This window comes from Dasypus novemcinctus, chromosome 13, assembly GCF_030445035.2.
Source record: "Dasypus novemcinctus isolate mDasNov1 chromosome 13, mDasNov1.1.hap2, whole genome shotgun sequence".
Classification (NCBI taxonomy): domain Eukaryota; kingdom Metazoa; phylum Chordata; class Mammalia; order Cingulata; family Dasypodidae; genus Dasypus; species Dasypus novemcinctus.
In genome coordinates this window covers 20,480,186-20,507,763 of record NC_080685.1, presented here as the reverse complement: position 1 = coordinate 20,507,763, position 27,578 = coordinate 20,480,186, and the positions used below count along the sequence as shown (strand labels likewise).

Sequence of the window (27,578 nt, the reverse complement as noted above, 5' to 3'; positions counted from 1 at the left end):
TTGATGGGGGAAGGGTGGGGGTTAGGGAGTGTGGTATAGAGGAACCTCTTATATTTTTAAATGTAACACTTTGTGTGATCTATGTATCTTTTTAAAAAAGACAATAAAAAATTTCATTTTCAAAAAAATAAATTATCTTTTAAAAAGCTAAAAAGTCACCTTAATTTTTTAGGCAACATTAATTCATTCTCATTTTATGAAACTATTGATATGGCTTGGTTTAAGTCCACCATCTTGCTATTATTATTTTCTGTTCCATTTATTCTTAGTTCTTTACTTCATACATTTCAGGAAATTTCTTTTAGGTTGAGTACTTTTTAGCATTTTGCATTCCTTTTTATTTAGTAGATCTTCTTTACCTTATCCCTTCCCTCTAGCATTTTATTATAGAAATTAAAATAAAAACTGAGGTGAGGTCTTCAATATTTTTTACGAAATTCCCTTAATTAGATCACACAATTCATCCTGTGCATTTTCTATTTTCCACAAAATAGCAGGCAAAAATGTTGCTAAATTACTGCTGCTACATAATGCACATCCCCTGTTTCCAGTTTCCAATGTTTTCACTTTTGTTTAATGTTTCAAAAGTGGAAGCCTCTTCCAAATTCTTACATCTTTCATCCACTGTCTAGTTTCAAAGTTACTCCCACATTTTATGGCAGCACATTTCCAAAATCTATAATTCATTTTCTATTACTTTATGATAAATTACTACAAAGGAAGCAGCTTAAAATAATAAACATTTAACATTTCACACAATTCTGTGGGTCAGTAATCTGGGAACAGGGTAGCTAGGTGGTTTTGTCTCTGGATATGAGCAATATAGTTCACTTGTAGAACTAACTCCAAAACCAAAGTGGGGAGAAGATGAGAAAATAGTCTGTAAGTGGTGTTTGTTTAGGAAGGTAGAATTAACATCATAACAAGTGGCAGGTACAAAGAAAATAAATATGACAATAGAATAAAGTTGTTGATCATCAAGTCACAGAAGTTTGAAATGGAAAGATATCTTTTAAAATTTATAAACTAAATACAAGATGTTCAACAAGTTAATATGTTTTTATTCCAACAATAAAACTAGTTATACTATTCTTCCTCAGTAAAAAATAACACAAACAGATATAACAATCACACAGACAAAGAAAACAATAAAATGGAGAAATACAGTAAATATAATCCAATACATAAAGATACTAAAGATAGCCTACAGCACATGAGTTGTAATATAAATGGGAAAATAATGTTTGTGTTAATGTATATCTATATGCACCAAAACCCATAAACATATTGAATTAAAAACACATGAGTCCATAGTGGTGGTCAAAACAAATTTAATTGTAGGGAAAAGGGAGGGAAAGCTATTTTTTACAGCAGAATAACAGCAAATAGAAGTATAGAAGAATGACTAAATTAGAAACTTACCAACAAACAAAAACAAAGAGTAATTGTCAAGGAGCATTGATGATCAGTAGATGCCAAAAGATTTAAGAGAATATTATTACAGAACAGGATATTAACTCTTCTCAAAGTACCTCTCTCCAGATTACTTGATTATAAAGAAAATCATGTACCCATACAGTGCAGAGTTCTGCTAGAGCCCTCCTTACCAAGGCGACCAGACCTAGGACCACAGTAATGCTGGTGGACACAATGGACTTCATCCATCAGATAGGATGACTTGGAAGCACATAATCTTTTTGAGTATTCTTACCCAAAATGTTAATCTGAATTTAGTCATGAGCAAAATAATCAGAAAACTTCAGAATATAGAACATTGCTTGAGAAACCTGACCTGGCCTCTTCAAAAAGTCAACATCACCATGAACTACAACAACAAAACAGTGAGGACACATTTTTGGTTCAAAAGTACTACAGAGTAAGTCCTGTGGTTTTGAACCAAAAATGAATCCACACCTTTTTGTTGTTGTAGTTGTTTGTGATATTGGCTGTTTGAAGAGGACAGGTAGGTTGTCTTGGCAAATGGAATATATTCTGTAGTTATCTGATAATCTCTTGATTAAATTTAGGTTAAAAATTTTGAGCAAGACCACAATGTTGTTAATGCTGTGTGCTTCCTAGCAATCCCATCTGTTGTCAAAGGATGTCCAATTTGACAAGCTATTTCTTCCACCAGATCCTTACTCCAATTATAAATAGATTGGTGTGGAAAGTATCAAGGATTAAGGCCTCTCATACATGTCTGTCAAAATCAACATTGGTCACCCTAAATAGTTATCACATTTGAAGATGGGACGAGGAGGATGATTTTTCTAATCCATGTAGCTTTTTGGACTAAAAGTAAGGAGTGGCTGGTAGTTGTGAAATTGATTCTTGGTGATGAATGGCTCCACCTGTCTGTCTGGACTTTAACATGAACTGTTGTTTCATACTTTTTCATCAGGCAATGAAGGTACTTTTTTAAAAAATTAATGTTCATTCAAATTAGTTGTATCTTCCAGCAGTACTTTGTATCTAAAACAGAAACAAAATTAAGAAATAAACAAGAGTCCTTGCCAGTTACCACTGATAGCTGAGATGAACTGATAGATAAATTGTGATAGAAACCAGATGTGTACAAAACTGCTATTGAACCTATGAGCATATAGGGGTTACACTGCAGGATGGTTCAGGGTTTAGTGACAGCCACAGATTAAAGGAAACATGTGCCCCTTAATTTACAGTCCAGACTGTGGAGCAGGATGAGAGCCACCCACGCCATACCAGGAGCTAGAGATGGCACTTCTCATCACTGCTATGGAGGGAAACAAAGCAGACTTCAGAAAGCAAACAGGAGATGGAGTTGGTAGGATGTGGCATGGGCCAACTTCATGCAAAATAGAAGTAGGACTTTGGAGTGAATAAAAAACTGATAGAATAGTGGGAGAATGAGCTATGTTGGCATATAAAGAGCAAGAAGGAAAACGTACCCCAAAGAACCACAGATGTGTGATTACCTCTGCCTGAGTGTGAAGGCCAGGGAATCGGCATGCTAATCTCCTCTTGCTGAGCAGCAGTTTTCTTTTCAAAATCTTCTGTTTCAAGGCACTGGTGGCATCATTGTGGCCAATGACTTCACAGCCATGACTGTTGGCTGCTGAATTCTCAAGAGAATCACACTCCAACTTGGAAGAGGTTTTCAGGCCTGTGGAAGCAACAAAGCCAGTTATGAAAAATAAAACATGACCAAACATGTTTTATTCATATCTCTGTGACGTATTTTTTGTATCTAAGAGGAGGCATGAAAAACATGTCTGGGAACCAATAAGGCCATCTGGAAATTCCTGGGGTGAGGCAAAGCTAGTAAAAACACTTCAGTATTTTCCTTATACACAGACCTCCAAGAGGTCTGGAGCAGTAGCCCCTCTCAAGCATATTTACACTTCCACAGAGAAATGAATGCACGTGTCAGCAAGGGGAATACACAGCCTCACATCACTTCAGGTCAGGTTCAGAGAAAGCCAGGTCCCAAGGGATTGTACCTCATTGGCATAATAGGATGCTTCTCTCCTCCCCTCCATGCTTCCCATTCTCATTAAGATGTGCTGAATGTTTTCTTAGAATTGTCTGTTATGATTTCATCTTCCTGGTAGCACCTTTTATCAGACGTTCATCACTGATGCCTGGATTCATCTCATCTTTTTTTACTTTCTCAGAATATACTATCTCCACATTATCAAATGTCTCACCAGTATGTGAGGGTGATCTGGCTGCGGCATCTGTCACCCCATTGATAACAGTGTTGATTTGGCTGATCTGGCTCACTGGGCGGGTGTCCCCTTCCTCCTTCACTTCCTCATAAGTGTCCCTCCCTAAGCTGTGCCCTTGGTCAAGGAGGACAACCTTCCCCGCTGGAGGGGAACTATTCTTTGGTCAAGGGTATATGGGTGGCTGTGCTCCCCTGCTGGAACCTCTAAACAAGCTCTCAAATGTCTCACCATTCTTATTACCATAAGGTTTGATTCTTCCCATGTTGTTACACTACTTCTGAAAGCTCACCTCCACTGCCTGCTACACAAACTTGAACTCTCCAGGCTTCCTTCACAGTTCTTCCTAATTCTGCCCCCACTTGTCTTAATCACAGTCACTTCCCATGACACCTGTATACAAATCTTCCCCTATAATCACTGCCCTGTGACGTCTAGCTTCCCTCTCTTTGTACATAAACGCTTCTCTCGGCCTGGTATGCCCTCAGTATTTTCTCTGGGCACTATTTATTCATTATTTTTCCACAGAAATTTAGTGTCCTTGGTAAGCTTTTATGATAATTCTTATTGAACTGAACAGTATAACATATTAAAAGAACAAACCTGTTTGGTAAAGGATTTGCTAAACACAGAATAATTGGCCTTAAAATTGGAAGCTTTGAGAGGGACACTAGTGCAATAATCTTTTCCTAGACACCCAAGGCACATTCTGCAGGTCCTGCTGAAAGCTCTTGTGAGGGGAGCTCGCTCTTCCCACAAGCAGCCTTTGTACCATTAGACAACTCTGGTGTTGGAATGGACCTGTACACATGCTGGCACCTGACATCCTGTTCTCTTCCTGCATTGCTCTTTATTCAGCCCAGGAGTGTCACCAAATTAATCTTTGTCCCTACCTCTTTAAGTCCTTCAAATATTTGAAACTGATTCCTATCCCACTCTGGTCTTTCATTGTCCAATCCTATTCTCATGTTCTACATTTCAGACCCTCACTGATTCTGGGGCAATCTTCAAGGTATTTCCTACTAAAAGATAGTTCCCATAGTCTAACAGTTCTCCAGGGAGATGGATCTTGTCTTCTGTGAGGCACTCCATTAAAACTGATCAGCCTCTGATCGCGGTGACTTTCCTAGCAGCTTTCTGTCACTCCTTCCTACAATTAAAGGTTTACTGACTAACCGCCCCCATGCATGCCATCTCAAAAACGCAGGTGGAACCAGTATGCCTACTTGGGGTCTTCTGAGAATGATACTACAGTTATGTATTGAAGAGACTCTGCATTTGCAGGAGAAAAGGGAAATATTTTCATCAAATATATACTCTACCATACTGTTTTTTTATATTGGGAAAAAGCCCCTAATAAAATAACGTGATGCTGTAGGCTGCACTCGTGCTGTCTCTGCAGGATGTCCCTGTACTGAGAGGATGGGTGGGGGTAGACTGCTGGAAGCAGGGCTGTGTGGGTCATGCTGTGTGCTCGACACGCTGTTCCCTTGTCATTGTCAGTGATCCCCATTCCAGGAGGGAAACTTCTATAATTTAGACTTTCCATTCATTCATCTCAGCCCCCGTGCACAGCTGAATTTGGATTTCCCTGGCTCATTTTTAACAATCTTCTGGTGTGGCCAAGCCACATCACACACAGCTCCCTTCTGAGATGTGCTTCTGAGACTTTCCCATCCACCTCAAGGGATCCAATCCTGCCTGAGGGTGTTTCTAAGAACCAAGTTAGAGACCTCACTGGGACTGTGAGGGAAAGTAGGAAACCCCTGGGGGCTGGAGAGGTGAGAAGAGACATGGGCCTGTCAGCCCTCTTGATACTTCCATGGAGAGCCTCAGGGAGCCATGGTTCAGCCTGGAAGGACAGGAAATGCCGCAGGTTTAGCTCCCAGGGAGAAAATGCTCTGAATATATCAGGAGTTGGGGAATTTGTGTGAGGGGCTATTGGAGTTCTTTTGTACTAGACTTCCAACTTTTCCTTTACATAGAAAATTACTGCAAAATAACTCAAAACAGGAAAAAATGAAGGGTTGGAACCCATCCTGCTTTTGCTTGGCAGGTGCCTCAGCAGAGAGCAGTGGACAGAGCCTGAGCTATGGATTCAGGCACACAGAGGCACGTGTTCCCTCCACTTCTAATCTGAGTTAGTTTGATCAAGTTAAATGACCCTGCTGGGCCTCAGAATCTAACACAGAAATGCCACCATCTACATATTGGAATCCATTTGAGAATGAAATGAGCTATAGCTTATACAGCATTCACTTGATAGGGGGCATCATTTACAATAGGTGCAAAATAAATGTGTAGTTAAGTCTTATTTCTTACTTGCTGTAATACTGAGAAAAGCCTTTGCTGCTTTGTACCTCAGGAAGAGGTACAGGCTAGAGGATGGAAATTTAAGAGGATGGTTCCACCATGAAAAGTGACTAACTTTCCAACTTTTTCATCACTGATGAAAGGAGGATTCTACACATTTTATGGCTGACTTCACAACAAAATATATAGATATCCTGAGGGAAATAAGAGTCTCTTACTTTTCCTGTAAGATGATTTGACAAAATAAGTCTCTAACAATCCACATGCTCTCCAAAATCAAAATTTGAAATATAAGCCAAATGAAAAGAAGGAAAATTAGGGTTCTAATCTCCACATCTCTGAGGTTGTGATCTCAGGGAGCTCTCAGTCAACTAGAAGGATTCCTAGAGAATAAGGAAAGGAAAATCCCCTGCTCTGCTAAAATATCAGATTATAGCTTCATCTTGTATGTGGGTTGTTGATAGATCAGATGAGATTATAGCACTGAGACTGGACACATGGTTGAAACTGGGGACCCAGAAATGGTAGAAAAGTGCTGTACAATTGGAGGAAACCATGGCATACATAGAAGACGGGGAGCTAGATTGGAGCTCTGACTTTAGTAAACAACTGGGAACAAACAGGATTGTGGTGTTCATAACAAGGTATCCAGATATCTTCAGGAGGATGTAAACCACCAGAGGAAGTAGAGGGTAAGGCCTGGAAGCAGGAATCATAACAGGAGTCCTCCAAAGAGCTGGCAAAGACGGCAGTCACAGGTCAGGAATGCAATGAATAAGAGCACTGAAGGAGAGTAGAGAAGACCTTCCTAAAGGTGGAGGAGTGTGCCAGAAATGTGCTCTGAATGTGTGGTCATGATGCCTGCAAGATGGCCATGGCAGTTTCCCCACTGTGGCCTAATGTGGGGCATCAATGGCCTGCATTTGCCAACAGGGGCTAGAGCTCAGATTTGGAGGCTGGAAAGACAGCAAAGCTACCTGACACACCTGTATTCTGGGCATAAAATTCTATCCTAGTGTTTGAGTCAAGCCAAGATGGGTCTACAACACCTACCTCCAAGCAACACCTCTCAGTCTAGACAGAGGTATTGAGAAAAAAGTATTTAGAGATTCCTTGTGGGCCCCAATATACTTTCTTTATACTAAGAGTACTTACTGCCTACATCCAGAACACAACAGGCTCCATGTTCATGAAACAAGGGGCGGGTGCTGCAGGAAGGCAGGTGGGAATCCAACAGGCCAGGATGACTGGAAGGACTCAAATAATCTCCATCCTTTGAGTCCTGCAGGTCGTCCATCATTTTGTCCTTCTGTGGCTCCCTGCTGAGCTTGATGGGGCTGGGAGGACAGAAGATTAATGAAGGAGGGAGAGGGCAGCACAATGATACAGATGGTCCTGATTGGAAACCTAAGGAAGTATGAGAAAAAAAGGGCCATCCCTTCAAAGAGAAGAGAACAATCTTCATGTGCCTATGGCACAGTGTGCCTGGCACCAAAGCAGGAAAGTCAGGTTAGCCATTGCTCAGTACCAATAAACTAAAGCTGAAAATACTGAAAACAGATGGCAGGCCACCCTGATTTTTAACCAAACAGGAGAGAACAACTTGTTTTCGTGAGTGCAAGAATTCCCTGAGACTAGTTGACTTTGGGTGAGAATGACTCTAAGTACCATGAATAAAATGGACACCCTTGTTAAAAGACTGATATCATCATTGATTGTCTTAGGAGATAGGAGTTTTTGTTCATCTCTGCATTTAGAATGTGTGGCCACCTTGTACCTCTTTGTGTGTCCCCATATTTATCCTGCATATTTACATATACTACCAGCACCTGATCATCCATTTTCACCTGAGAGCTGGTGATTCTTGTTCCTCTTCATCTTCTTCATCTTCATGATTTTCTGCAAACAAATTCAGAAATTTCCAGAGACCCATGAATAGATCCCACTTCAACCATTATAAACACGATGTCCTATATGGGCAGGGAGACGTGAATTATCATGTTGGAAAGTCAGAGAGTGTACTGAAAGTCTCAGATTTCATCTTTAAAGCAATGTCCTGGCATGACCTTTTCATCCAATCAGCAAGCAGTCCCAAATCTCACCACCATGACATCTCTGTGTGAAATTGGGTAAGGTGTGAGAAATGTCTTTTGTTCATCAGCTCACAGAATGCCTGTCCAGCTTCCATCTGGACTTCTCCAGCCACAAGGCTGACACATTGAAATCAGTGGCTCTATCCCAAGCTGGATCAGGCCTAGAACTACTCCTGTTTTTTAAGGAGATGTCTGAGAATTCTGTCCTACTTCCTGCAATACATCTGAGGACATCACAGGGACCTGCAGGTTGGCACCTCCTCTTTAATCAGCAAAAATTCTTTCTATGCTATTTGTTCCCTTATCAACCATGACCAACCACAGCACTACTATCTTCAGTAGCTAAACCCACTTGTAATGAGGGTTTCTTCCTTTTTGAAGTGAATTCATGGAGATTACGTTGGTCACTGCTACAGAAACCATGCAACACATTATTTGAAACCACCTTACAGATGAGGAAACACGAATCCAGGAGGGAAGAATCAGTCGCCCACAGTTAATAAAGGCAGTGCTCAGCTAGAGGCAGGAAAGCTTTGATATTAGCTGTTCATCTAACACGCCGCCTGTTCTCACATCCTTCTTTCTGTCTATTGACACTGGATGGAGGCTGCCTTTTGCCCTAAAGTCCACATTCCATCAGGCAGGAAAGAAACACTTTTAGTCCTGTGACCAGTATGTTTCTCGTTTGCTTGCATCCAGGCAGACCTGAGCCTGTTGTGGCACCAAATGTGCCTAATATATATTAGATACAAATGTCTCCTGTGGAGGTGCTAAGGTAGAGAGTTTCTTGTGGGTCTGGGAACTTGGAGCAGATCCTTAAGCAGGGCATGGGGCAAACTTACCTGTGCTGAGTGTACAGGCAAGGTGCTTAGCCATCATACATCCCTCAGCCAGTTGCTCCAGGAAGCTCTGTGTCTGGTAGTCATCCTTGTGACTGAGCAGGTGCTTGAAGTGCTCTTTGAGCAGGAACGATGCCTGCCTCCCTTCCTGGACTTTCTGCCGTAACTCTGTTAACTCCCTTGCCTGATGTTCAATTAGGAAATCAAATCCCCTGAGGTAGGTGGAGAGAAAATTGAAAAGTGAAGGAACAAGTGACATGTTATAAGGGCTTTCACAGAGATTTCTATAAGTATATGCCCACTAGCCCTCCAAGCAGAATTCTCACCCATGTTTGCTGACCTGTGCATCTTTTCTGCCCTGCGGCATTGTACACTCCTGGCTATCTTAGCTTTCAAAACCTCTCTCTATATTGTCACATAGTGAGAAGTCTTCGCTTAATTTTCCTGCTATGAAATACATGCCATAGCCTAAGGGCAACCATAAAGAGAGAACTTCACCAGATCATGATTTTTAACCTGACAGGAGAGAACAAATGGTTTCTGAGAGTGCAAGTAATCCCTCAGACTAGCTAGTTCACCCTAAGGCACACTACTCCTATATGAACCACAAAGAGAAAAGTGTCATCATCAAAGAGTGAATGGAAATAGTACAATAAGTAGAGTTGTTCATCCTTGCATCTGGAATCACTGAACTCAAAGATTTGTCTATCCTTTTTTCAGGGATCTTTCCCATACTGTACCTCTATAATACCTGCCACTGATCATTATTACCTGGGAACAGGTTGTCCTTGTATATCTTCATATTTCTTATATTCATGATTTTCTCCTAACAAATGCAGAAATGTACAGTCAGACATTAATAATTCTCACTTGACTCATTAGAAACATAGAGCCTCAGTGGCCATGAAGACAAATGATCTCTGTATGAGTTGAGCATACACTGAGAGAAGTGTGCAGATCAGTCTCACATTTGGCTTCAAAGAAATGAACCTAATGGCTTTCTGAGCATGAGTCAAAGGTTCCTGCTCTGTTCATCACAAATCATGATATACTGTGCCTGAAATTGGGAAAAAGTTAAAACTCTCTTTTGTTCCTTACATCTCTGGGTTCTTTTCCAGCCATCTCTGGACTTTTCCAGATCTACCCTCCATCCAGACACAGGGTCCCCATGTCCCATCCCACCTTCACATAGACCTACTCTTTTCTATCAGGAGAGAGTAAAGCCCCAGTCCCACTTTCCTCCTTATTTCTAGGGACTTCTCAGGAACTGCAAGCCCTCAGCTGCCATATATCAGGGTAATGGCTCTCTAAGAAGTGCCCCGGCATACACCAATATTCTCCAAAGCATGTTTTACCTCATTACATCTCTAAACCAATCAAGAAGACAGAGGTTTGTATGGCTTTTTTCCCTCTAATTTGTGTGCATTCATGAATACTAACTCTTTTGCTATGCAGGACAGTTGGTAGCAATCAGGCAACTTACAGTTTGAGCCATTTTACAGAGGAGGAAATGGAAATCCAGGAAGGATAAACTAATCACTCACCCACAGTTAGTAAAGACAGTGCTCAGGCTAGTGGCTGGGAAACTACTATTTGCTAGAGGGCTTTATTCATGCTAACAAGCTGCCTCCTGTCACATCCTTATTTCTTCCCATTGACACTGGATGGATGCTGCCTTCTGTTCTGAAGTCCACATTCCATGGGGGATGAAGGAGACTCTTTCAATCCCATGATTCCCACCACAGTGGGCTCCTCATCTGTGCTCATAGCCAGGTACTCCTGATCCTGCCAAGGCCCCAAATGAGAACTGGAACATGGGAGAGTAGGTATCAAAGTCACATGTGGAGCGGTGGAGTTGTGGATCTGTTGTGAGTCTGAGGATTTGGAGCAGCTCAATGGAAGCAGGGTCAGTGGCCAACTTACCTGCGCTAATCTTACTATAAAGGCGCTCTGTCAGCCTGTGTAACTCAGTCAGTTTCTCTGGAAGGTGATGCTTATGGAGGTTGTCAGAGTCCTCATGGGTAAGGAGGCCCTTGAGACGCTCATCAAGAAAGTCAGAGACCCATCTCCCTTCCCGTAAATTTTTTCGCAACTGGCTCAGCTCTCGTGCTTGATATTGAATCAAGAAATGGTATTTCCTAAGGTGTGATAAAAGGAAAATTTAAGAGTGGAATAGGCTAATAAGTCATAAGGGCCTGAGTTGGTACTTCTGAGTATTTCTCCAAGAAGAACTCCAAGCAGAATTCTTTTAAATGTTGTGTGACCTGGTTAAGAATTTTTTTTGAATTTTTACATACACCAGACCAGTTATCACAGGCTCCTCTGACAATGTCAACTGGCAGAGATCTTTTGACCTGAAGGGTTTTTCTCTTATTATTGCCACATGATATGACCTACTTTGTTATGGTTATATTTATTGCTATGAAATGCCTGCAAAGAACCAAGGCCAACAATGCAGACATGAGATAAGCACCTCAACCTGATTTCAACCACACAGGAAATAAGAAGCAATCTCTGTAAATATAAGAAATTCCTGAGACAGAAAAGTTCCCATTGGGTCAGACTGTCACCATATAACAGTCAAACAACAACATATTAAAAGTAATAGAACCACCATGAGGGACCTGAGAGTGCCTACAACTGCAAGCAGGAGAATAGCATCCATCAGCCATGGGAGATCTAAGCCTCCTCTCGATTTAGAGGTGGAGTGGACATCACCATCACAGGGTCTACAGGATGGAGGAATAAAATATGGATTAAAGTGGACTTACTGGTATTCTACTGTATAACTATTGTGACCAGCAATGGAAGAAATTGTATCACTGATGTGGACAAAGTGGCCATGGTAGTTGCTGAGGGCAACATTCTTTGTGATCTGTGTATCTTTAAGAAAAAGACACAAATTGTTTTTTTTAAAGATAGAAGGAGAAGCACACTAAAATAAGTAATAGGAAGTGGAAAACAGTAGAAGAACTGCTAGGAAAACAGACAAAATTCTTAAAAGGCTACTTTGTGGTTGACTAAATGGCAAAATCAAGTATAAGCAACAGATTTTGTTTTTCCCTGCATGGAAGCTCTCTAGATGGAATCATTACGTTAATAACCCAAGTGTAGACTTACATCAGGACCACTGGCTTGTTTCTTTTTATATCCTGATACTTCTTTTGATTTTCTGCAAATAAATTCAGACAGGACCAGATATATTACTCAGTTCCAACTTCACACATACAAACTAAGGGGCCTATATAAGCAAAGGGATATAAATATCCTCTAAAACAAAGGAATATTCCAAAGGGTGTACTACAGCAGGCCTCAGGATGTGTCTCAGGAAATGTGTTGGGCATGATTTCCAGAACTATCAGGCACACTGTCCTATCCCTAGGTGTTAGATCATTATTGCAATGTCATCAGCACTGAGAGTCTAAAATAGTTAAATTGTCTTATTTCCCAGTGACATTGGGTAACTTTGCCACCGGATTTCTAGAGGAATTGCTCCCAGGCTCAACCTCTGCCTCAGCAGATATCATGGTGTGTTTCATTTAAATGAGAATATACACTGAGACTGGAATGATGGGTGCGTTCTACAAACCCACAAACAGGAGTGCATCCTTCACAGTCCACAGAGGACAAGATCCTTGCCCATTCATGGATCCAAAGGTGATATGACTCATCCTAGGTAAAAGTGGTGAGCACAGGGCTTATGGCAGCTACCTGGGAGACCAGGTGTCAATTTGTTTTCTACAGTGGGAATACTCACTGGCAGCACTCAGAGAAGAACAGACTTCCTGCTCATCAGACATCAAGGTGGTGCTGCAGGGAGGCTGGTGGGCATCAGGAAGTTCATGGCAAAGGAAATCACTCGAATGTTGTTCATCACGTGTGTCCTGTTCAGTTTTATTCATTCCCTCTGCTTCTTGCTGCTTCCTGAAAAGCCTGATGGGAAGTGGCCAAGACATAATTAAACCAAGAGGGGCTGCAAGCCACAGCATCCCACTGGCCCTGAGGAAGACTAAGAAAGGGTCACAGGAGGCAAAATGCCATATCCAAACAGGAAAAAGAAAATAATCCCCCTAAAACTGGGGCTGACTGATGTTGGGGCAGGAGAGCGGGAACAACTGACCACATCATCTCAACTATCCATCCATGTATGCTAGACTCATGATGCACAGCACACATGGAAAGCCAGAAGAGGGGTTTCAAACCTTGTGCATAAATTTCACTTAATTTTATAAATTTTAGGCCCAGGTTATACACTTTCCAGAGGCCTTGTAAACTCCCAGTATTATTTGCATTATAGGCCACTTCTATTCAGTATTGTGACACTGTGATGTTTTTCTAGTTACTTTTGTTGCTGTGACATAACTGCTAACTGCTAAGGTACAAAAGCATCTTATCCTAGTATTACAACACCAGAAAGAATTGATGATTCTTAGAGTTCAAGAAATCCCTAAGATAATTTAGTTCCCCTATATTTTGACTGACTCTGGGCTACTATACTTGAGAAATTAATAAGAAGCATAAACCAATAGACAATCTGCTGAGAAAATAAGGAAAGATTCCTATTATGGATACTTCGTGGTCAACAGAATGGATGCAATAGGTATATGCATTTGATTTTGTTCTCCCTGGACCTAAAGTCTCTAAATGGCATCATTACATAAACAGCCTGTAGTTATCAGCATTACCTGGGGCCCATGGACTCTTGTCCTTTTTCATCCTTCTGATAGCTCTGATGTTCTGAAAATAAATATGGATATGTATAGTCACGTTAAACAGTTCCTTCTCCACACATTACAATGCCAGGACAACATCCTGATCCTCTAGGTCATTTTATATGAAGTTTTCAGGGCTCTGGAACCTTTGGAACTTCCCCTTATGTGGATCTTGTGACCATCCCTCCAACTATCCACATCCACATACTTTTTTGCTACGTGGTGGTTACTAGCCCTGTAAATATTCCATATGGCTCTGAGTTCCTTATTGGGGTCCTTAGGGGCCAGATGTGATTCTGAGGCAGAATCTGTGGTTCATTACATGGGTTAACACAAGGCTCAATTCTTATGTACACAAATCTCCAGTGATTCCTTGAGCAGTACCCCCTAATCAACTATATTTAAACTTCCACACAAAAATGACTGCAGTCTTAGAACATGGAACAAATAGCCTCATATAACTTCTGGTCAGATTCAAAGGGAGAATGGTCCCAAGGGAGTGTATGCCATTGGCATAATAGGATGCTTCTCTCCTCCCTTCCATCCCTCCCATTCTCATGAAGATTTGCTGAATGCTTTCTTAGAATTGTCTGTTATGATTTCATCTTCCTGGTAGCACATTATATCAGATTCTCATCATTGATGCCTGGATTCATGCAATCTTCTGCTTTCTCAGAACCTACCTTCTCCATACATCAAATGCCTCACCAGCCTTAATACCCTAAGGTCTGATTCATACCATGTTGCTATGCTACTTGTGAAAGCTCATCTCAACTGCCCGCTACACAAAAACTCTCCATGCTTCCTTTATAGTTCTTCCAAATTCTGTCCCCACTTGTCTTCATCAAAATAGCTTCTTGGGAAGTGGATGTGGCTCAACTGATAGATCCTACCATATGGGAGTCCAGGGTTCAGACCCAGGGCCTCCTGGCCCTTGTGGTGAGCTGGCCCATGCACAGTTCTGATGCATGCAAGGAGTACTGTGCCTTGCAGGGGTGTCCCCCACATAGGAGAGCCCCATGCACAAGGATTGGGCCTCTCAAGAAGAGCTGCCCCACACAAAAAAAGCACAGCCTGCCCAGGAGTGGTGTCATGCAGAGAGCTGATGCAGCAAGTTGTTGAAACAAAGAGACACAGATTCCCGGTGCTACTGACAAGAATCCAAGTGGACAAAGAACACACAGCAAATGGACACAGAAAGCAGACAATGGCAGGGGGGTGGGAAGTGGAGAGAAATGAATTTTTAAAAAATATTTTTAAAAAATTGCTTCCCATGACTCCTGAATACAAATCCTCCACTATAATCACTGACTATGGGCCTTCTACCTTCCCTTTCTTTGTGTATAAGGTCTTCTCTTGGCCTGCCATGCTCTCCATATTTCCACTGTTAATTAAGTCTTTTTTCCTGAACAATTTAGTATCCTCAGTAAGTTTTAAAGGTAACTCATATTGAGCTGAATAGCATCACACCTTGAAAAAACAAACCTATTTGGTGAAGTTTTAAGGGATGATATTAAAACTGGAAGGACTGAGTGGATCAGTAGAGCAGGAATCCCATTCCCACCTGATTTCTAGGGGAGTTGATGCTAGGTTCAACCTCTGCCCTAAGCAGGTATCATAGTCCATCAGAGTCCATAGAAGACAAGATCTTGCCCATTGATGGAGGCCAAAAGCTTTGGCTCTGCCTTCAGGGAAAACTGTCAACATGAACCATGTAGTGGTGATTATTTTCAGAGACTTAGCTATTTAGCCAGGACTGGAAAAATGAGTACTAAAGACAGGGATTCAGGACCAAGTACACTTGGAAACATCTCCAGCCATATACATAAGACTGTCAGTCTCCTTGGGGGATCAAAGATACTGTCCAGAAAAATTTGTAAGAAAATTGAAAAGAGATGTGCGTTCCAGGGTTAAGAAGATGGTCAGAAAGATGCTACAGTTTACGTGGTGTAACTTTAGCAAAGAATATGCCATGAAACTCTCATGTCCCTCCCTCAGACCTTCATTGGTTCCAACAGCCTGTATTTACAAGACAGCACTAGCATGACATAGAAGTTGCTGGAGAAGTAAGAAGAGTACAAAGATACCTGACTCACCTTATGCCTGTACTTAAAACACAGTCCTAGAACCTGATTCAAACCAACATGGGAATAAGCAGCCTGTGGCCAAAATGATTTAACATCTTTGCAACAAAGGCGGTAAGCATGTGGAATAGAAGCTGCCTGGGAGACCTATTTTCAATTTGTTCTCTACAAGGGAATACTCACTGGCTGCACTCAGAGGAGAGCAGACTCCCTGCTCATCAGACATGAAGGTGGTGCTGCTGGGAGGCTGGTGAGCATCAGGAAAGTCATGGCAATGGAAAGGAGTCAAATTGTCTTCATCAAGTTTGTCCTCTTCAGTTTCATTCGTTCCCTCCACTTCTTGCTGCTCCATAAAAAGCCTGCTGGGGTGTGTCCAAGAGAAAAGTAAACCAAGAGGAGCACCAAGCCACAGTGCCACACTGGCCCTGAATGGAAGGCTAAGGGAGGGTCACAGAAGGCAAAACAGTCATATCCCCAAAGAGAGAAAAGCAAATAATCCCCTTAAACCTGGGGCTGATTGCAGTGGGGACAGGAAAGAGGGAATGACAGACCTCATGGATTCAACTATCCAGCCATATATGCTGGAATCATGAAGCACAGCACATGTGGAAAGCCAGAAGAGTGGCTTCGAACCTTGTGCATAAATTTCTCTTAATTTTCTGTACACAAGCCCAGTAAATACAGTTGCCAGATGCCTTGTAACTTCCAGCAATCTTGTGCATTATAGGTCTCTTCCACTCAATAATGTGACAATATACAATTTCTTTCCTACTTCCTATGCTTGCTAAGAAATTACTGCAAAGAGGCTAAGGTCAAAATGAATCTCATGCTAGTATTATCAAAAGCAGACAGAAGAGATGATTCCTAGAGTTCAGGAAATCCCTGAGATATTTTAGTTCCCTGACAGAAAGACAGACTCTGGGCTGCTATACTTGAGAAATTAATAGAAAGATTAAACCAATAGACAATCTGTAAAGAAAACAGAAAATTTTCTTATTATGGATACTTCATGGTTGGCAGAATGGAAGAAATACACATCATCATCTGATTCTGTTCTCCCTGGACCTAAGGTCTCTAAGTGACATCATTGCATAAACTACCTGTGATTATCATCATTACCTGAGGGCCATGGACTCTTTTCCTCTTTCATCCTTATGACTGCTCTGATTTTCTGCAAATAAATTTGAATAGTTACAGTCAGAAATAGTAGCACCTTCTTTACACATTACAAACCAGGACCATACTCAAATACTGGAAAATAAGTATTCTGGTGTGAACAGGAGATGGTGGGAAGAATATTCTGGAAGGATTCAGGAATTATCTTGCAAGATATGGACAGATTTACTTTTCTCTTCACTGAGTCCAGAGAAACACAGAAACATCTTTTTCCTCAGGGGTTATGAAGAAATGGCCCAGCTGCTTTCTTTTTTTTTTTTTTTTTTTAAAGATTTATTTATTTATTTATTTAATTCCCCCCCCCCCTCCCCTGGTTGTCTGTTCTTGGTGTCTATTTGCTGCGTCTTGTTTCTTTGTCCGCTTCTGTTGTCATCAGCGGCACGGGAAGTGTGGGCGGCGCCATTCCTGGGCAGGCTGCTCTTTCTTTTCACGCTGGGCGGCTTTCCTCACGGGCGCACTCCTTGCGTGTGGGGCTCCCCCACGCGGGGGACACCCTTGCGTGGCACTGCACTCCTTGCGCGCATCAGCACTGCGCATGGGCCAGCTCCACACGGGTCAAGGAGGCCCGGGGTTTGAACCGCGGACCTCCCATATGGTAGACGGACGCCCTAACCACTGGGCCAAAGTCCGTTTCCCCCCAGCTGCTTTCTTGAGGTGTGGCTGGTGGATTCAGCATCTGCCACATGAGATACCATGATTGGTCTTGGTTTAAATGAGAATATGCATGAAGACTAGACTGACTGATGCAGTCTCTACCTCCTCAACTGGGAGAGAAAATTTTGTGCCACTAAGAGGACAGGATCCATGGGCATGCATGGGGATGTGTGTGCAAATGAATCCCACTGTCAGCCCATGATCATGGAGTTTATGGTCTGGCACTCAGATGATGTCTCTGCAAGGATAAACCAACTTAGAAAAGAGACAGACTGAAGCACAGGTCCAAGGAACAAAGTGGGTAGATATGTCCCAAAATTAGAGTCGAGAGTGCTGACTCCTTGGGCACCAATATGTGCTCAAGGTACCCATTTCAGAGATGAATATTCACAAGAATATTTCAGGGGAATTGAGATGTCCCATTTTAATGAGGGAGCTTTTGAAGACACCTGCATGCATGTGTGGCAGTGGTGCCTGCGATTTACTTGATCCTTTCATTTTTCACACCCTACCAGTTTCCTCTACCCTCCAATACCCAGAGAGGGTGGCATGAGATGGGAGATGAGGAAAAGTTTGAAGATACCTGACTCTGATATCTGTGGTTAAATCATTTCTAGGGGCAGAATCAAAAGGAGATGGTTTGACAGGGGCACCTACAAAACCACATGTCTCAGCCTAGACAGAAGTGTTGAGCTCAAAGAATGTGCAGACTCCCAGAGGGCCAGTAGGAGATTTTTCTCTATCATATGAGTACTCATGGGCCTGATCTAGAAGAGAGAGGACTTCCAGTTCATTATACATGAGGGCCAATTTCCTGGGAGGTTCCTGGGAGCTAAGAAGTTCATGGCAAGAAGAAGGAGTCAAAGAGCTTTGCTACATATTGGATAGGATCTTTGGTCATTTTGGGGGAAGGGGTGAAGGTCCATGTCCAATGCTGGCCTTAAGGGTAAGCTCCTGACATAGGCCATGAGCATGGGGTTTACCTCCTGACACTTCTTAGTGAGGATAGACTGGGGTTCAATACCTAGGAATTATGTAAACATCTCCCAAATTAGAGTCCAGGCTGTAACCCTCCTTGGATAGCCATAGGTACTCCAGACATTGTTCCTAGATGAATATTAGCAACAGCATTTCTGGAGAACATGATGCCCCATCTTAAAACGGAGCTCCTTCCTATACAGGCAGTATATGACATAAGTCAGTGGTGTCTGAGAGTTGGTCTTGGATCCCTGACAGCTTCCCTCAGGGCTGCCTTGGAAGCACTATCCACCATTGACCAGCAAAGGCTAGGTGAATTCAAATCAGGAAGAGTGCAAAAATGCCTGAAACAACTGAGGCCTGTACTTAAGATGTATTCCTAGACAGACTTTCAAATCAAGTTGGTCTCTAGCACATAAGTGAAGACAAAATATATCACAGCCTAGATGGAAATGGAGAGAAAAGATAATAAAAAGCCTTCTGAAAGTCCCATGGAAATTTATGCTCTTTAAAATGGAGTACTCACGGGTTTCATCCACAGCTAAGTCAAATTTACAGTCATCTAACAGGAAGCCACTGCTGCGGCGAGGCCCAAGGGAATCAGGCAGGTCATGAAGACTCGAAGGAGTCAGGTAACATTCCTCCACTGAGTCCTGAGGGACTTCATTCTCTTTTTCTGCCTCTTCTGTTTGACTCTTGAGCCTGGTAGAGTTGACAAGACAGACTTGAAACCCAGAAGATTACACAGCACAGAACCAGCTGGTCCTGACAGGAGGCATAAGAGAGAGGTCACACAAGGCAGAGGGTAGAGCCATTCAACATGGAAGAAAAAAGTCCTCCTATGATGAGTGCAAATTTTGGTGCTTTAAGGTCAGGAAAGTGTGAGAATTGGTGATGAGTACACTGTACACTGGCCACAGCCTGAGGGAGGGGGCTCAGCTCCCTCTGTATGGTACATAGTCATGACATCTAGGAGAGGGACTTCAATTTTCCTTGTTTTATGTGCAGAGGCCTAAGCAATACTTGCCCCTAAAGCACTGTAGTTGTTTTCAGACCAATGCATCCTAAGTCTCTTTATCCAAGTGTTTTCACATATATGATACATGTTCCGTAGCTACTATCTTTTCTATTAAAAATCTGCCAAAAGCTAAGTAAAATCGTGCTGCAGGCAAACATACATCTCATCATACTTTGACCCACCTAGGAGAAAACAGGTGGTTTCTGTGAGTACAGACAATCTCTGAGGCAATTTACACTAGTTCACCTCAGGTCTGAATGACTATACAGTACCATAAAGAGAAGAGAAGGCTTATTTGAGAGAATAATATCATCATTGGTTAAGGGAATGAAATCTGTTCAACAAGCACTGGAATCTGGGACTACTCTAGACTGCTTTGCCTGTTCATTCTGGGAGACTGCCCATGATTTTCCTGTTAATTACCCTCCCCTGATCATTCACTGTTACCTGGCAGGCAGTAGTAGTCCTTCTTCACCCACCCCAGCCTCAGGATTTTCTGAAAACAAATGAACAATAGCCTGGTCATAGATGGAATAGTTTGAATTTCCCTTATTACAAGCACAGTAGCCTAAGTGATCATGGAAACAGAATTATTTTTGGATGAGTTCAAGGCACACTAAGAGCATCTGACTGAAAGCCCCCATATTTTGTATTTCAAGAAAATCAACAGACTCGGATTTCTAATCCTTCAGGCAATACCTTCCTGATCTGGATCCTTGTCATGGCATGCTGCGTATCCAATTGGGCAAATGTTAAAAATGTTCTTTAATCATTCCTTAAAGGTCTTCCAGCTGTGTCTGCCATCCTGCCATGAATCTCCTTGGCAAACACAGTACCTCCATGGCCATCAGGGCTCTAACAAAGACCCATTACTTTCTCTAAGGTATGGAACAATCATCCTGACACATGTCTCTCTACACATTGGGCCTTCCTTGAGACTTTTTTTTTTAAGATTTATTCCATCTATTTCTCTTCCCCCCAACCCCAAGTTGTCTGTACTCTGTGTCCATTTGCTGCATGTTCCTTGTCTGCTTCTGTTGCTGTCAGCAGTTGGGAATCTGTGCTTCCCCCTGTTGCATCATCTTGCTGCACCAGCGCCCCATGCATGCTGTGCCACTCCTGGGCAGGCTGCACCCTCCTTCCCGCTGGGCAGCTCTCCTTACAGGGCACACTCCTGTGTGCAGGGCTCCCTTAAGCGGGGACACCCTGCGTGGCACAGCACTCCTTTGCGTGCATCAGCAATGTGCATGGTCCAGCTCCACACAGACCAAGGAGGCCAGGGTTTGAACCATGGACCTCCCATGTGGTAGACAGATGCCCCATCCACTGGGCCAAGTCTGCATCCCCCTAGAGACTTACAGATCTACTTCTATGGTGTTCACATGGGAAATTCACTATGGAAAGTGCTCCAGGTTTAACCACATCGTGCTACTGCATCAAGCACCTAAATGAATGCCAAATAGAGGCTATTTCTACTTTTCTGAAGGAAATTCATGATTATTACACATTTCATTCTATCATAATCATGGAACACTAACTGTGCCATATTATACTTGTGGAAAACCAAATCCATGAGGATGATTCAACCCCTTCTGCACAGTAAGAAAGGATGGGGAAAAATCCTCAATGTCTTCATTCCAGCTTAGGGCAGAGTTAAACATCTCTTGTTTCCCCAGAGTTCATAAGGAACTTGACTCTGTGCTTTCTAGAAGTTTTGCTGCAAGACTTAGGCTCTGCCCATTGAGATATCCTGATTTTTCTTGGTCTAGATGAGAGTATCCTGTTACTAGACTGAGGGTTGGAATCAACAAACTTTCAAATGGAAAAAACTTGGTTGGTGCTTCACAGGTGATAGGATCTGTGGCCATTCATGGTCTTGGGGACAAGGTCTATGTCATAGGCCACAGTCGTGGGATTAACCTTCAGACACCTCTGGGTGAGAAGATATTGGGTCCTAGAGCCTGGGACTCATGTAAACAACATCCCCCAAGTTAGAGTCAAGATGGCCAACCTCCTTCCCTAGCTATATATTGTCCAGGGATATTGTTCCTAGAGGAATATGAGCAGCAATATTTCTGGGGAGACAAGGTGCCCCACCTTAGAGAGGAGCTCCTGCTGACAAGGGCTGTACATGAGAGGGACTGGTTGCTCAGAGTTGGTCTTGGGCACTTCCTACTCCTCATTCAGGGCTGCCCTGTGAGCTGCACACACCACTGGCCCACATGGTGAGGCAGGAGCAGTGCAGATACCTGATTCAACTGATGCCTGAGTTTAACATTTATTCCTAGAGACTATTTTCAAATCAACATGGGTCTACAGAGCTTATGTGCAAAGACATCTCTCAGCCTAGACAGAAATGGTGAGCACAAAGAATGAGAAGCCTTCTCAGAGTCCGGGGGAACTTAATTCTCTTTAAGATGGAGTACTCACGGGCTTCATCCACAGCTAAGTCAAATGTATAGTCATCAAACAGGAAGCCACTGCTGCGGCGAGGCCCAAGGGAATCAGGCAGGTCATGAAGACTCGAGGGTGTCAGGTAACATTCCTCCACTGAGTCCTGAAGGACTTCATTCTCTTTTTTTGCCTCTTCTGTTTGACTCTTGAGCCTGGTAGAGTTGACAAGACAGACTTGAAACCCAGAAGATTACACAGCACAGAACCAGCTGGTCCTGACAGTAGGCATAAGAGAGAGGTCACAGAAGGCAGAGGGTAGAGCCATTCAATATGGAAGAAAAAAGTCCTCCTATGATGAGCGCAAATTTTGGTGCTTTAAGGTCAGGAAAGTGTGAGAATTGGTGATGAGTACACTGTACACTGGCCACAGACTGTCTGATGGAGGGGGCTCAGCTCCCTCTGTATGGTACATAGTCATGACACGGAGAACACAGGGAGAACTCGGAGAGGGACTTCAATTTTCCTTGTTTTATGTACAGAGGCCTAAGCAATACTTGCCCCTAAGGCACTGTAGTTTTTTTTCAGATCAATGCCTCCTATGTCTCTTTATCCAAGGGTTTTCACATAGACAGTACATTTTCTTTAGTTACATTCTTTTCTATAAAAAACCTGCCAAAATCTAAGTCAAATTGTGCTGCAGGTAGAGATAGATCGCATCGTGCTTTTACCCACCCAGGAGAAAAGTGGTGGTTTCTGTGAGTACAGACAATCTCTGAGGCAATTTACACTAGTTCACCTCAGGTCTGAATGACTATACAGTACCATAAAGAGAAGAGAAGGCTTATTTGAGAGAATAATATCATCATTGGTTAAGGGAATGAAATCTGTTCAACAAGCACTGGAATCTGGGACTACTCTAGACTTCTTTGCCTGTTCATTCTGGGAGACTGTCCATGATTTTCCTGCTAATTACCCTCCCCTGATCATTCACTGTTACCTGGCAGCCAACAGTAGTTCTTCTTCACCCTCCACAGCCTCAGGATTTTCTGCAAACAAATGACAATAGCCTGTTCATACAGGGAATAGTTTGAATTTCCATTATTACAAGCACAGTATCCTAACTGATGATGAAAACTGAATTATTTTTGGATGAGTTCAAGATATGCTAAGAGCATTTCACTGAAAGATACCATATTTTGTATTTCAAGAAAATCAACTCAGTTGGTTTTGTAACCTATCAGGGAAAATACTCCCAATCTGGATCATTGTCATGGTATGTTCTACCTCAAATAGGAAAAATGTTAAAGTTGCTTCTTTTCATCAATGCTTTGAACTTTACCAGCTATCTTCCATCCTCCCACAGAGCTGGTTGCCAGACACAGTAGCTCCATGACCCATCAGGGCTCTAACAAAAACCCACTCCTATCTTTAATGTATCAAAAAATAATCCTGCCTCACCTCTACACATTTAGGCATTCATGGAGACATACACATTTGTTTCTATGCTTTTAATACAGGAAATTTATTATGGTAATCATTTCATATAACGCCCCCCCATACTACCACGTCAAGTACATACACTCACCCAAAACACAGGGTCTTTATACTTTTTGAAGTGAATTCATAAATATTACATTTTTGCTGATACCGTAACTGTGAAACACACATTCAGATCCATATTGCAGGTGTGGAAATCCCAATTCATGAGTGAAAAATCAATCCCTGTTGCACACTCAGAAAGGATGGGGAAAGTTTGGTATCTACTCCAGAGTTCCTTCAATCTCACAAACTACCTCTTTTCACAACCTTACTTTGGTCAATTAAACCTCTTTGGGTGCTTCTTACTTCCCCAAGAGCCATGCTCTATCGAATAGTGAAGGAGACATAAGGAATACTGTGACCTCCCAACTAGTGATTTATTTTCTGTGTTCCTGCACAGGCAATCCTGATTGCTTTGTGGTCATCAATGACCCCTGTGAAGGCAGACAGCAGATACAGTTGTCATTTCCAGAGGTGGGGAGATGTGGCTCTCCCTTGACCATGACAATCAGAGCAGCTCTGTGTCCTCAGGGCCTGTGGCCAACTTACCTGACTGGAGCTCATGGTAGAGGCACTCTGCCAGCTTGCCTCCTTGATCCAGTTTCTCTCTAAAGCTCGGCCACTGGGAGCTGTCAGGTTCGTTGTTGGTGAGTAGGTCTCTGAAGAGCTGACGGAGCATGTAAGAGACATCTCTCCCTACTTGCAGTTTGTGCCTCATCTGAATCAACTCTTGCAGTTGATCATGAATTGGGGAAATGTGTTTCCTACAATGGGACATGAGAGAAAGTTTAAGAATGCAAAGAGGTGAATAATTGTTTTGTTTGTTCGTTTGTTTGTTGTTTTTTAGACAGTTTGTTGTTTTTTAGACAGTTTTTAGACAGGGATCAAACCAGGCATCTCACACTTGGAAAGCAGATGCTCAACCACTTGAGCTACATTCATTCCTCTGAATGACTGGTTTTAATGATTTAAAAGACTTCTTTGAGAATATCCCAAAACTTTTCCATAAAAATTCTGTCTCTTGTTTGCTGACATGCATGTTGCAAAGAGAATGAAAAGTTTAAAAAAGCAAAACACTAAAAAATGGCCTCCTCCTTATCAGAGACATCTCCTAAAAGATTCTGTGAAAACCCTCCACCCCCACCCTCCACTTCATTCTTCTGAAAACAAAACCAGGTGGTTTCTGACTCCACTTCATAAAGATGCCCCTTCATGTCCTCTCTCCTCAGTGCAAGCCCATTTCATGACTTGATCAAGAGTGTATCATGTACAGAGAGGACAGAGAGCCAGACAGACCTGTGGGAGAGGTATGGCTGGTGTGAACTGGAGAGTTGAAAAGACAAAAGGAAGGGTCAAGAAAACATTGTTTTCAATGAAAAGACAAACCATGATCAGTCAGAAGTAGGATGAAAGGAAGCTCTGAGTAACAAATGCAGTCCATAATTTACCTTAGGGCTGTTTAATTTTTTTATAAATATCTGGCCAGTCTGTACTTGGCTTATACATTTCTGCCCTTGCCCTTGCTCTCTTTCTCTCAGCTGAGCTGCCCCATGGCAGAGCTTTATCCACCTTCCCTCCTTACCTGAGCCTCACAGCAGGTCCAGTCTTCTCTGCCAGCTCCTCTTCTTCAAACTGCAGCTTCTCCCCCAGCACAGATTCCAGGATGTCTTTATACTGTCCAGGCTCTGAGAAAAGAGAGACATGACTGCCTCAGTGGAAGCTGGACATGCTGCCTTCAAGGGAGGAGGTAGGGTCCAACCCTAAATCAAAAGTAACCCAAGGGCAAGGCTCAAAGCTGGGGTTTCCATTTCTTTATTATGCAATCTCCAGCTACATGGCATGATTCCTCTCCATTTTAGAGATGAGAAGTGAAAATCTAGCCCATTGACACTTAAAGTAACTGGAAAAGGCTGATTCAACTGCAATGAATCAAGCCAAATTCAAGTTCCCTCAGGTCTCATGGTGAATCCTGAGCCCCTTTATCAAGGCTCATCACCTCTTAGGTAAAGCAAGAAGCAGAGAGCTAAAGGAGAGTATTGTGGCAGAGTGGGATGGCCCCCAAAGATGATTGGTTTTGTTCTACTGCAAGTTTCAAGAATTTCATATATTACACAGATAATATAGATTATCTAGAAACTATTATATTGACTATAAGGCTCAAGACCCATAGGTGCCAAGAACAAATGGGGCCAAACACTACTTCATTTGCTTTAAATTACAAATAGAAGAAATAATAATGAAGTATTATACACCATGCTTGGCTCTGCTGTGAGATCTTTAAAACATTTAACTAATCTCTTTGTTTAAAAGATTTAGTGAGGTAGGTACTATTGTAGAACCATTTTAATAGGTGGGGAACTGAGGGTCACAGAAGATAAACAACTTGAATCTGAACCCAGGAACTCTGGCCCAGGCTCCATGCTCTTCTTCACTGCACTGTAACCTTCACGCACAGTTCATGGGAGATATGTTTCTTCTTCAACTGCATTTTCCCCCAACATTCATATTATGATTATGAAAAAAGGACAGCAGTAAAACTCAGTTTATCCATTCCTCAAAGTGTTCCACTTAGTAACATACTTTAACTATTACTTTCCTGATTTTCAGGCATTTTCAATAAAGCAAATCCCCTCTATTGGTTTATACAAAAATAACTATAGGAAAATGAAGCCAATTCAGGTTTAGAGTTCACAAGATGCCATCGATTCATTCTGTTGTGCATGTCCCCTTGTTCTCATTATCCCTTCAGACCAACGGGTTTCCAAATGTGAAGGATGACTTTGGGGAGGGAAGTGGCTTTCCCCGACACCGTGACCTGGGCTTTCCTGGGCTTGGTGTCTCCTCCACTTAGCCTAGCTCTCAGCTTGCCCATGTGTCCTAGCTCAGATGCTGAAGGTACACCCAGAGCTCCTGGCTGCTCTGAGGCATGGAGGCTCCCCAGCTCAGGGAGAGGCAGGCAGGCAGTACCAGATACTCTGATTCTCCCAGATTCACACTCAACCCCACCACAGAATGGAAAATGGCTTCCTTGGACTTAAGTGGAAGGAGACACTGCCTTCAGAAGCAGGACTACCTTCTCACCAGGCAGAGATGCACAAGAAGTTCAGTGAGGAGCAGTCTCCTCTTTAAACTCCTTCAATGCAAGCATGGTGTCCTAATGTGACATTCCCACAGGGTAACAAGAATGGTGCTTTGCCAATGGGGTCTCTGTAGAAGGATCAGTTGATAGAAGACCATTAGTCCTAGAATATCTAGACCAACAGTGATGTCCTATCACCAGTATCTGATCCAACAGAGCTTTCTAGAGATATTGTGCCACCTATTACTAAGAAAAACAACAGTTTTGTGCCTACTCTGAGAACTCATAAAGTGAGATCTGAATTCTTGTTCTTTCACTCACACTGCTAACTTGGATTTTTAGTTTTACTTCTCTGTGCCTCAGACTTTCCACTCTCTGCAAATGGAGAGAAAAATACATATTATTTCAACCTAAAGATTGTGGCCTGGATGAAGTTCTTTTTGAGGTAGGGGAGAGAAGAATAAAACCTGGAGGGTTTTTACTTTATCACAGGGAAGACAGAAAGTCCATCATCACCCTGGGAGTCTGGACCCTATAGGACTTACTGTATTTCTGTAGCTGGTTGGCCAGGGAGTATGCAGTCGCTTGCGATATAAGGAATTTCTCTGTGAGGTCTCTGAAATCCTGTTTGCTTTTGGCCAGCTGAGAGTGCAACTCCTGGTTGATTTCCTGGATGCTCATTTCTGTCCTGGGAGCACAGGAAGTGCAGAGAGAGACTGCCATGCTGAAGCAGGTGACACAAGAGTGGAGGCCAGGACTGGGGAGAAAGTCAAGCACATGATGGATTAAAAACAAGTGAAATCAAGTGTTGAATCAGGAAGGAAAGATGAGGATACTGTAATTCTTAACTTACTGTTAGGAAAACTTTGATCAATTCTCTACAGCTCTTGAAGGTCCTTAACACACAAAACAAGTTCAAGATGCCAGAGCACAGAGCCTTAGGCACTGCCTGGGGTTCAGCCTCCAACAGGAGAGCTGGAGGGAAGGCCCAGTGC

At 42.6% G+C, this 27,578-nt stretch overlaps 1 protein-coding gene and 1 long non-coding RNA gene across 2 annotated transcripts in view; one reads left to right on the top strand and one right to left on the bottom strand.

The window, feature by feature from the left end:
• Positions 1-27,578, top strand: part of LOC139436263 (uncharacterized) — a 63,695-nt gene that overhangs the window by 16,533 nt on the left and 19,584 nt on the right. The window lies entirely within an intron of this gene.
• LOC105746806 (NBPF family member NBPF6-like) lies at positions 7,159-27,314 on the bottom strand. Its single transcript, XM_071207767.1, has 17 exons — positions 27,129-27,314; positions 25,087-25,189; positions 24,054-24,268; positions 22,963-23,011; positions 22,002-22,177; positions 20,019-20,139; positions 19,080-19,255; positions 16,865-16,916; positions 15,929-16,107; positions 13,635-13,686; positions 12,707-12,882; positions 12,070-12,121; positions 10,873-11,087; positions 9,721-9,775; positions 8,953-9,161; positions 7,865-7,916; positions 7,159-7,354 (listed from the first exon to the last, which is right to left on the bottom strand). The coding sequence occupies exons 1-17, from the start codon at positions 27,304-27,306 to the stop codon at positions 7,159-7,161; spliced, it is 2,256 nt and encodes a 751-aa protein (XP_071063868.1). The 5' UTR covers positions 27,307-27,314.